Source organism: Ostrea edulis, chromosome 10 (genome assembly GCF_947568905.1).
Source record: "Ostrea edulis chromosome 10, xbOstEdul1.1, whole genome shotgun sequence".
Classification (NCBI taxonomy): domain Eukaryota; kingdom Metazoa; phylum Mollusca; class Bivalvia; order Ostreida; family Ostreidae; genus Ostrea; species Ostrea edulis.
Genome location: NC_079173.1, coordinates 43,577,815 through 43,588,982, shown reverse-complemented (window position 1 = coordinate 43,588,982; position 11,168 = coordinate 43,577,815). Strand labels below are relative to the sequence as shown.

At 35.3% G+C, this 11,168-nt stretch overlaps 1 protein-coding gene across 1 annotated transcript; it reads left to right on the top strand.

The window, feature by feature from the left end:
- The first annotated feature begins 665 nt into the window (after positions 1-665).
- On the top strand, positions 666-10,062 carry LOC130050794 (uncharacterized). Its single transcript, XM_056151425.1, has 5 exons — positions 666-1,038; positions 2,276-2,477; positions 3,043-3,159; positions 3,383-4,858; positions 9,199-10,062. Exons 1-5 carry the CDS (start codon positions 943-945, stop codon positions 9,837-9,839), a joined length of 2,532 nt encoding a protein of 843 aa, XP_056007400.1. The 5' UTR covers positions 666-942; the 3' UTR covers positions 9,840-10,062.
- Positions 10,063-11,168: the final 1,106 nt, after the last annotated feature.

The following is an 11,168-nucleotide window of genomic DNA, read 5'->3' as shown; positions in this document are numbered from 1 at the left end:
AAAACTTTAACCTTGCAAATACCTTTTGAACAGTAAGTGATAGAGCTTTGATATTTCACATGCGTATTCCTTGTTACAAGATCTTTCCGTTGGTATTGAACCTTTTGACCTTGATATTTGACCTACGTTATCTTTTTTTTTTTTACATTGGTCATAACTTCTAAATGGTAAATATTAGAGCTTTCATATTGTACATGAGCATTTCTTTTGACAAGATATTTCTACTGATACAAAGATATTTGCCCTTGTGACCTTGGCCATCTTCGGAATTGTCCATTATCAGGGGCATTTGTGTTTCACAAACACATCTTGTTCACTAAGTTATGGCCCTTGGACTTAGAAAAATAGTATGAATTATCAGTTTTCCGGAAGTATTTTTTATGTGCTTGCAGATATTCATTTGATATTCAGTACATCATGATAATTGCTTAGCCATGACAAGTTACAGATCGATTTTGAAGTTTTCCTTGTCTCATCTTTGTACCTAAATAGTAGTTGATTTCCAACCGTTCCTATCTTGGTTTCCTAATCTTGCCTTTTAACATAACCTTGGTCTCATAATGAACTTTGAATATTGTTGCAGTCCAGTAATTTTTGCTTCTGGTAGGGGACTATGTATTGCTATGCAATACTCTCAGAATGCTTGTTAAAATTGGTATAATGTGCATTATTTTACTTTGCATAAAATTTAATGCAAAGCAAAATTAAAATTTTAGTATGCATCTGTGTGATCGGGGCATAAAATTATTAGCTAAATTTGCTTAAAAATAGGCAAATAAGGTTTGGTTAAAATTCATTGAAAAGATTTTAGGAAAGTTTTGTTTTTAACTTCATGCCAAGTTACAGGCTTAAACTGACAACAGTTGATGAAAGACAATATAGTATGAAATTCTATATGTTAATTTGCAGTCCATCAATTCTGTCATTGAGAAGAGGAGGAAAATGGAAAGGGGGCCTCTCAAACAAGAGGAAATGCACTATACAGCTAGTACGTTGGACCTGGGCAAAAGATTGAATTTTTCCAATTCACAACAGAGTGTGAGTAATGTGTATCTTATGAAATTCAAGGTGTTTCCTTACATTTGAGGAGTCCATTTAATGTTTGTCTCCAGATGTTTATGTATGAAGTTTTAAACTTAACTGAGCTAAAGGCTCATGTGAACTTTTTTTTTATCACCATTTGTCTGTCGTCTGTCTGCGTAAACTTTTCAAATTTTCATTTTCTCCAGTACCACTGGGCCAATTTCAATCAAACTTAAAACAAATCATCCTTGGATGAACGGCAAATGAAGAGCCCTGTCTCCTTCAAAGGGGAGATAATCATGAAGAGGCAAAAAAAAAAACCCAACAAAACGACGACACAAAACGCACGTGATATCCAACACTTGCACACTTTTTTCACCAACGATAAACACGGAGAACAAATGGAATTCACTTTTAAAAGATAATGCACGAATATTAAGATCACATTTATAACTTTAAATGATGGCACTAAAATCATGTGCAGATAGAAAAAAATATCAAGAGATTTTAAAATGTTCACTGAGCTAAATGCCTTGCACGAATCGACCGATAACACTGGGCAGTTTGATTGGCGTATTTATGGACGAAATCTAACAACACCCAAACTATTATGTCGAAATAACTGACAAATGTTTTAATTGAACACTACCTTTTCTCACCTAACTATGTCCAAGCCGTTATCCAAGCTGTTTCAACTGTGATACGATAAATTTTGTCCTACATGATGTCCGTAAATAGAGTTTTGATATCGAAAGCAAAATATGAAAAATGAAGAAAATTTTATTGAGTACAATTTCTAAATAAACATCATTTAATTGCTTATCACTGGCTTCGATACAGGGTATTCACCTGTATTGATGTCCCTAGATCTATCAAAGGGTGATCAGTCAAGCGTCTCTAATCCCCAAACAGACCAAGAAATTTACATGGTGACTGCCTGGGGCAGCCAAGGTGTGAATGGCTTATTATTTTGAGAATCACTATTGAATAATTAGGGGTTTATTACGTTTTTGTCGGAATCTTTACAACGTAATACCGAGTCCCGGCATCTTGGGACAACGTAATAACGAGGTCTATTTTATATAAGTTTGTTAAGAAATGATTTTGTGCTTTGAAATTCCAACGTAATATGCGGACTAACGTAATAAAGGGGGAACGTAATAACGGGATTCCACTGTATATCAATTAAATGTTGATTACAGCATGTTGGTCTCAGTTTAAGTAATGGATATGATATGTTTGCTTATTGTAGGATCCAGGACTAAGTACACCCAAACTGGAAATACTTGGAGAAGCCAGGTTAGATTCTGCTGGTCAAGATGTGCTTTCATCAGAGCATGAGAACACAAGCAGTGGTGATGATATGTCTGATGATGATACATCTGATGATATGTATGATGAGGGCAAAACGCATTCAGAAGAAATAAAACCATTGAAGGGTACCAGTAAGCATGGTAAGTTGAGTATTTTTTTTCATTAATTAGCAGAAAATGTCATACATCGACAGGCCACACTCATTTATTGAGGATCCCTCTTCATGGATAAATGTAAGACAATCACTACCAATGTATGGAAAGTATATGCAGAATAACTGTACCAGATTTCTTTCTCTGCACTTAAAACTAATATATACTGTCTACTAACTAGTACATATACTTAGAACTTATATATCACTGTGTTTACTGTCTCTCTTCTCTATCAAATGTCAAACATAGTATTTGAATTGAAAATACCGCAATTTTCGGAAATGGGGCAATTTTTTCGCTAGCTTTCTAACCTTGCCCTATATACCAAATCTAGGCATGAAAATAAAAAAAGAAATACACTTCATTGGATCAGAGTGAATAAAATGTTGACCTGAATTAAAGAAAACTGTTCAATCAGGTGTGTACGAGGATGTGTAGGAGGAGTAAGCATCCCCTATGAACCGGTCACACCCGCTGTGGGCCCTACATGTATATCTAGATCAGGTAAACAGAGTAAGAAGTATTTAGTAAACATATAATTATTCTCTCTTAGGGAGCTGGTCTACCAATAAGCCTACCATTCCATCACATGGCAAGACACAACCACACTCTTCGGGTAGACTGGGAAAGACACAGAAAGATAAAAAGAAGTGTGTTTCATTCTTAAAAGGTAAAACGCTTAGACAATTCATTCACTGTACACGAGTCAGATAGTTGATTTAACAAAGATGAATTAACATGCAAATATTCTCATCAACTGTATGATTAAGGGTGACTTGTACGGCTCACAGACTCTATAGTTATATTGACTGTCACTTTTGATCGCCTTTTGAATGTTTAAATCATTAGCATTTGTTAAACACGAGATAAACAGTGCATTTTACTGGTTGTAGGGAAAACCAAGAAATATCCATACACCATGACAGAAGAGATGATCAAGTTTGGAAAAAAAGTGGAAGAATTGAGAGAAATTGGGGAGGTTGATATCCGAATTGATTCGCTGGTTAATTCTCTGAATATCGAAACGAAATCTTGCAAGTTCTGGAGAAGGGAAAACATAAAAAAGGATTATGGAGAATTGATTTGTAACCTTGATTATTTAGACTGTGCTGGTCTTGATGTTGGCATCACTATGAAGCCATTCAATCAGTATATTGAACCATTCGATGGGCGCAGAGTCAATGACTTTCAAGAATGGATGAAAGACTGCACAAAAGTCCTCAATAAAACACGATCTACACAATTGGGCAGTGTTTCTTCCATTTTGTTTGCCATCTATGCAAAAGAGGCTATTTTGGAATTCAAGCCAACGGAACTTCCAGGAATTATTGATTACAGTATTCGCTGTGCAATAGAAAGTAATTATTATCTACTGGCTTTTGCGATTGTGAGGACATACATATTCGATCATGTTATTCAGTTGCAAAGAATTTTTGAAGGTACCAAAGGAATAAGTCCTCTCATTATTGACATAATCATACAAACATCGAGAAATATGATTTTGAGAAAATTTCCAAACCTTCAAAATAAAGCCATTGTTCTGTCTTTCTGTTGGGAGTGCGGGCAGGGAATTCTAACCCGGATGGTGATGATCATGTCATACAAAGGAAGTATAGAAATAACCGATAAAATTCCAGATGAAGTCATGGGATTCAAACTTGTCCTTTATAATCTCGCACATCTGTCGGATGAAGCAGCTCAAGTTTTCAAATCAATTCCAGTTTCAAAGAAAACTCCATTGCCAACAGTCACAGAAAGTGAAGCAAGAGAACTATTTAGGAAACACTCCAATCTCACAATGATATCAGCCTCACCATATAAATCAGTGGGATATTCCAAGGGGAAGCACAGAGTTGTCGAGAAACTGTGTATCAGTCTGTTTTGTCTACATAAAGGCTATATTCCCTATGGAGAAGAACAATTTCCAAAGAAAATCAGAGACGTGGAAGTAGATGTTCAGGAGGGATACTGCTACTTCGGTGCTGGAAGATCACTAGAATTAGGAGGACACATCAAGCGTTTGATGAATGGGAGTATCGGGGGATTTGTAGATCTTCCCAATAGTAAAGTTGGGTTGATAACATGTGCTCATGTTGTATTTTCATCTGAACAATTGATGATGTTGAGGAATTGGCAGCGTCCAAGTACTGATATTGAAGTCGAGGCATTTGATAAGGGAAGCCATTCCTATAAAGTGTGCGGTAAATGTATACATGCAGACTTCCCGCATGTATACAAGATTGGAAACCCCCATCTTTTCACGTCAGCTTCTAAAGATCCTAACGTTGATGTTGCTTTAATTGAAGTTCATGAAGATATCAACACATTTGAGTTTCGGACTGTGCCCTCAGAACAGTTGCAATCTGCAGGTATTCTAATAATAAATGTTGATCCCACTTTCAATTTTGTCCTAGTAAACGTTTATTGAAACATTTAATGAGACTCATTCAAACAGAAAACTTACAGCTTCAAATAAATGTTTCTTAACATATGCATTTTCAGTTGGCAGTTAATCTGAACTATGTTGTTGAGTATATTTGCTCATGTTTTAATGCTACAATCAGTGTCATAGGTTCTGGTGACGACAATGTTTATTTCCTTTACTCCTGGACATCACAAAATGACATTTAATACATAGTAGTAATAAACAATATATTCCTTAACCAAAGCTATCAAATTTATGATCCTTGAGTCAAGTTATTTTGTGGTAAGGTTGGATTTATGGGCATTATAATGAAAATTTGTTATTTCTTTTGAAATTTGTCTCTGTTTCCTAAACATCAAACTTTCATACTGGAAACTTGTTTGATAGATAATGACACCAGTAGATTTTGTAAGTGTTAGTCAAGACATTTAGATTTTGTTGTTGTTAATCAATGCAGGTAGATTTTGTTGGTGTTAATCAACACTGGTAGATTTTGTTGGCGTTAATCAACACGGGCATATTTTGTTGGCGTTAGTCAAGACAGGCATATGTTGTTTGCGTTAATCAACACAGGTTTTGTTGGCGTGATTCAACACAGGTAGATGTTGGCAAATTGAAAAGCAACGTCAAATTTGATATTCTGCGAAAAAACATTTGAGAAAGGTCATATTGTAATAAGAAAATTAATAATACTCACCCTACCTCATGGACACATCCTAGAATATGACTATACGTAAAACTAAATATTTGGTATGTAATATAACATAATTTTAGAAATGTTTGTTCACAAAGCAGTCAATTTCTGGGCTAAATGAATACAAACAAGAAATATTATAGCAAGTAGTTAACCGTAAATACATCAATATTGCTATAATCGGTTATTATAACACGTTATTTGCATACAAAACATTAGTTATGTCAATTTTATAATACTTACTGTGACATAATAGTACTTTCGTGTATGTAGTCTTGTGTTACGTTGCTATGAGATAAACACGACTGAAGAACACCAGTAACATGGTCGGAATATTTCTACAAAGTGTCTAGAGGTTTTTAGCTCACCTGAGCTGAAAGCTCAAGTGAGCTTTTCTGATCGCTTTTTGTCCGTCGTCTGTCTTTCCGTCTGTCCTTCTGTCTGTTAAACTTTTCACATTTTCGACTTCTTCTCAAGAACCACCGGGCCAATTTCAACCAAACATGGCCAAAAGCATCCTTGGGTAAAGGGCTTTCAAGTTTCTTCAAATGAAAGGCCATGTCGCTTTCAAAGGGGAGATAATCACAAAAATGCAAAAATAGGGTGGAGTCATTTAAAAATCTTCTTCTCAAGAACCACTGGGCCAGAAGAGCTGAAATTTACCTGAAAGCTTCCTGACATAGTGCAGATTCAAGTTTGTTCAAATCATGGCCCCCGGTAGTAGGATGGGGCCACAAGGGGGGATCAGAATTTTACATGCAAATATATAGGGAAAAACTTTAAAAATCTTCTACTCAAGAACCACTAAGCCAGAAAAGCTGACATTTACATGAAAGCTTCCTGACATAATGCAAATTCAAGTTTGTTCAAATAATGGGCTCCAGGGGTTGGATGGGGCCGCAATAGAGGATCAAAGTTTTACATACAAATGTATAGGAAAAATCTTTTAAAATCTTCTTTTCAAGAACCACTGAGCCAGAAAAGCTGAATTTTACATGAAAACTTTCTGACATAGTGCAGATTCAAATTTGTTCAAATCATGGCCCCCGGGGATAAGATGGTGCCCCAAGGGGGTCAAAGTTTTACACACAAATATATAGGGAAAAACTTTAAAAATCTTCTCAAGAACCACTAAGCCAGAAAAGCTGAGATTTACATGAAAGCTTTCTGACATAATGCAGATTCAAGTTTGTTCGAATCATGGCCCCCGGGGATAAGATGGGGCCCCAAGGGGGGATCAAAGTTTTACATACAAATATATAGGGAAAAACTTTAAAAATCTTCTTCTCAAGAACCACTAAGCCAGAAAAGCTGACATTTACATGAAAGCTTCCTGACATAATGCAAATTTAAGTTTGTTCAAATCATGGGTTCCGGGGGTTGGATGGGACCACAACAGGGGATCAAAGTTTTACATACAAATATAAAGGAAAAAACTTTAAAAATCTTCTTCTCAAGAACCACTAAGCCAGAAAAGCTGATTTTTACATGAAAACCTTCTGACATAGTGCAGATTCAAGTTTGTTCGAATCATGGCCCCCGGGGATAAGATGGGGCCCCAATGGGGGATCAAAGTTTTACATACAAATATATAGGGAAAAACTTTAAAAATCTTCTCAAGAATCACTAAGCCAGAAAAGTTGACATTTACATGAAAGCTTCCTGACATAATGCAAATTTAAGTTTGTTCAAATCATGGGTTCCGGGGGTTGGATGGGGCCACAATAGGGGATCAAAATTTTACATACAAATATATAGGGAAAAACTTTAAAAATCTTCTTCTCAAGAACCACTGAGCCAGAAAAGCTGATTTGTACATGAAAACCTTCTGACATAGTGCAGATTCAAGTTTGTTCAAATCATGGTCCCCGGGGATAAGATGGGGCCCCAAGGGGGGATCAAAGTTTTACATACAAATATATAGGGAAAAACTTTTAAAATCTTCTTCTCAAGAACCACTGAGCCAGAAAAGCCGAGATTTACATGAAAGCTTCCTGACATAATGCAGATTCAAGTTTGTTCAAATCATGGGCCCCTGGGGTTAGATGGGACCACAATAGGGGATCAAAGTTTTACATACAAATATATAGGAAAAATCTTCTTCTCAAGAACCACTGAGCCAGAAAAGCTGATTTTTACATGAAAACTTTCCGACATAGTGCAGATTCAAGTTTGTTCCAATCATGGCCCCCGGGGGTAGGATAGGGCCACAAAGGGTATCAAAGTTTTACATACAAATATATAATTAAAATCTTTTTCTCAATAACCACTGAGTCAGAAAAGCTGATATTTACAAGAAAACTTTCTGACATAGTGCAGATTGAAGTTTGTTCAAATCATGTCCCCGGGGGGTAGGATGGGGCCACAAGTTTGGGGGGGGGGGTCAAAGTTGTACATACAAATATAGGAAAAACCTTTAAAATCTTCTTCTCAAAAACCATTGGGCCAAAGAAGTTGACATTTACAGGAAATTTTTCTGACATAGTGTAGATTCAAGATTGCAAAGGGTAGTTTGGGCCATAATAGGGACTAAGGTTTTACATGCAAATATATATATGGAAAGTCTTCAGATATGGGACAAGGTGACTCAGGTGAGCGATGTGGTCCATGGGCTTCTTGTTTTATATTTTACTTCGAAAACAGAAGTTGTAGTGCTAGATTATTTATATGTAGTTTTTGTTATTATTCTCTGTTGATATTGGCCACCTTATGTAAATCTTTTCGTTTGTCCTGAAGACGGGACGGGTCGTCCCAAATATTTGACAATCTGTTTGTTCGTGTCGTTGGTCATTTTAGTGCTTTGTATACTTTTTTTGTATTTGACCTTGTATCCATGCTGTGGATCCGGCACTTTGAGGTATCGGGTGTTGTTGGAACTTTAGTGCTTATATATATATATATATATATACATATATATATATATATATATATATATATATATATATATATATATATTGCTTACATGTAAAACCCATTTATCAGTTTCCGTGATTCTATGTTTTTCTTGCACATCTACCCTAGACATGATCAGTACGGGAATGTCTGTTGTTGATTCAATTTCCTGGGCTGCCTATATTATTATCTTTTATAAATTATGCATGGTTAAAATAGAATCTCTCTGGGTACGAGTTAGCTTTACTGTTTGTCAACGTAATTGGGTTAACTCGTTCCACTTGAGATTGATTAAGTTTATTGTTTTTCTTTTCGGACATTTTGAATCAGCTCTTTGGACGAATAAGGCATGTCCTAATTCGCTCCACTTTTAACATTAATTGGCCAGCCTAAAAACCAAAAACATGTAGTCTGCGTTGTAAATACGTTTGTAGATTAGTGTAGTTGTAGTGCTAGATGTATTTATATGTAGTTTTTGTTATTATGCTCTGTTGATAATGACCACATTATGTAATTGTTTTCGTTTGTCCTGAAGAAGGGACGGGATCCGACACTTTGAGGTATCGGGTGTTGTTGGAACTTTAGTGCTTTTATATATACATGTAGATATATATATATATATATATATATATATATATATATATATATATATATATGTCATATGTATGATGTATTATTTAGGTATGTTGTTATTTCAGGTTTCGACCCGACTAATCCTCCAGTATTTTCTGGAGAGGTTGCATCTCTGCCTGATCCGGATCCCGTGCACAAAGTCAGTGGACAAATTCCAAACAAATTAGACAGTGTAGTAAAATATGGCGCTGTAACTGGATTTACCATTGGTAATCTTTATCATAGTCATGCACATGTACGATTTGTTCAAGAAAGTCTTAAGCTACCAGGGGATTTACACTGCGCTGTTATGTGCGATCAAATTGAAATCCAGAATCTGCCTCACGGACAGTTTTTTGTGTGTGGTGACTCTGGTTCGTTTGTCTTTTGTATCAATCCTGATAAAACACTCAGCTGTCTGGGGATGGCAGTTGGAGTATCCACACGAGAATCCTGTTTAGTGACTCCTATTGACAGAATCTTAGACAATCTACGCAGTGTGTGTCCTGGTGCTCGTTTAAAACCTTGTAGGACCAATTCACCACTTCAAGCAACCTTAGATACGATTTTAGCAGCCATAGGAAACTTTCAGACTTCCTTGCAGAATGTCCAAGCCTCATTACAGAATGTACAAACAGAAGTTCAAACTTTACAAAGTCATTTTAAACAAACCGAAGATTCCAAAACTCAGTCATCGTCCAACCAATCCAGTGCCAATCAAAATTAAGATGATGTGGAAGCGTGTCGGATTGGAATATCTGAATTATATTTCTATAAAATAATTTTTTGATATGTCAAGATGTTGAATGTTATATTATGTTTTAAACATATGGACATTACATATCACTGGTGTTGTATCAATGTGTATACTTGTGTTTTCAGTGCTTTCAAGGCCTTTGTTTTTAGATCACCTGGTAATCTCCAATATTAAAGATTTTTGAGAAACTATGTCTTTTTGGGTTAGAGTAATTTTGTTGAATCACGTGTTTACGTCTTTCACAATTCGAGTCCTTTGGGTTGCTTGGATAGCATACACATATTTTAATGATGTTATAATTACCATGATGTTGTATTTAGTAGAAAGTTTTCAGCACTAACATGGCTGATCACTGATTACTTCTTGTATAGAAACATTTCATGTCAAATAGATACTGTAGGTGGACGTTTGTGTCTGACAAATACAAAATATTGTTGTGATTATGCAAGTCGTCTGAAATTTGGAAATTTCTTTTGTTCTTGAAATAATCACACGGTTGTCAAATTTAAAATTTATTGTCACCGGAAATTCAAATACACTCGTAAGTTCAGTTTACAATATACATACCGAAAAATAAAAGCAATTTTAGAACTATCCTGGCAAATTCACACATGTTTCAACTTTAACATATCCGGCTACTTGGATTTTAAATTAACCAATGAAATAAATTAAACAAAGTTGCAAATACAGGGGAAAACTCTATGACATTAATTTACAAAGGTAAAATGAGGGAGATACAAACATAACGAAATCAAAGAAACGGAATCCCAGGATCTGACATTAACCCTTTCTCTACCGGCACAATTTCAAGGTTTTCAAAAAGACTAAATGACAATATTTTTACATCAATTTAAATCTGCATGTATCACGATTTGGAGTAGGCATATGACATATGATTTTGTTAGGAATTTGACATGAAACAATTTCTTATAAAGTTTATTAAGGTATCCCATGACCTTAAAGAGGTCTACGGGGTCAACGATCCCCTCTCACTAGATTTCAGTCAAAAATAGGAAAATTTAAATGTATGAGGTGATGTGCCTTCTAAATACTGCAAAACATCACAATCAAATTAATCAATTTTATTGACAAATAGTTTTGGTTGCTAAGTAACAACACTCATAGTACAATTTTTACCATAATTTGCCTTTCTGCATCCATTCGACACAATTGAAACATAATTACATTGCATGATGAGTAGTAAATGTCACATTATTTTAAAAAAAGTATAATCTTTAAATAAATCTTAATCATTTTAACAAAAATATGATGAAGAGAATTAAGGTCAAAGGCCAAACA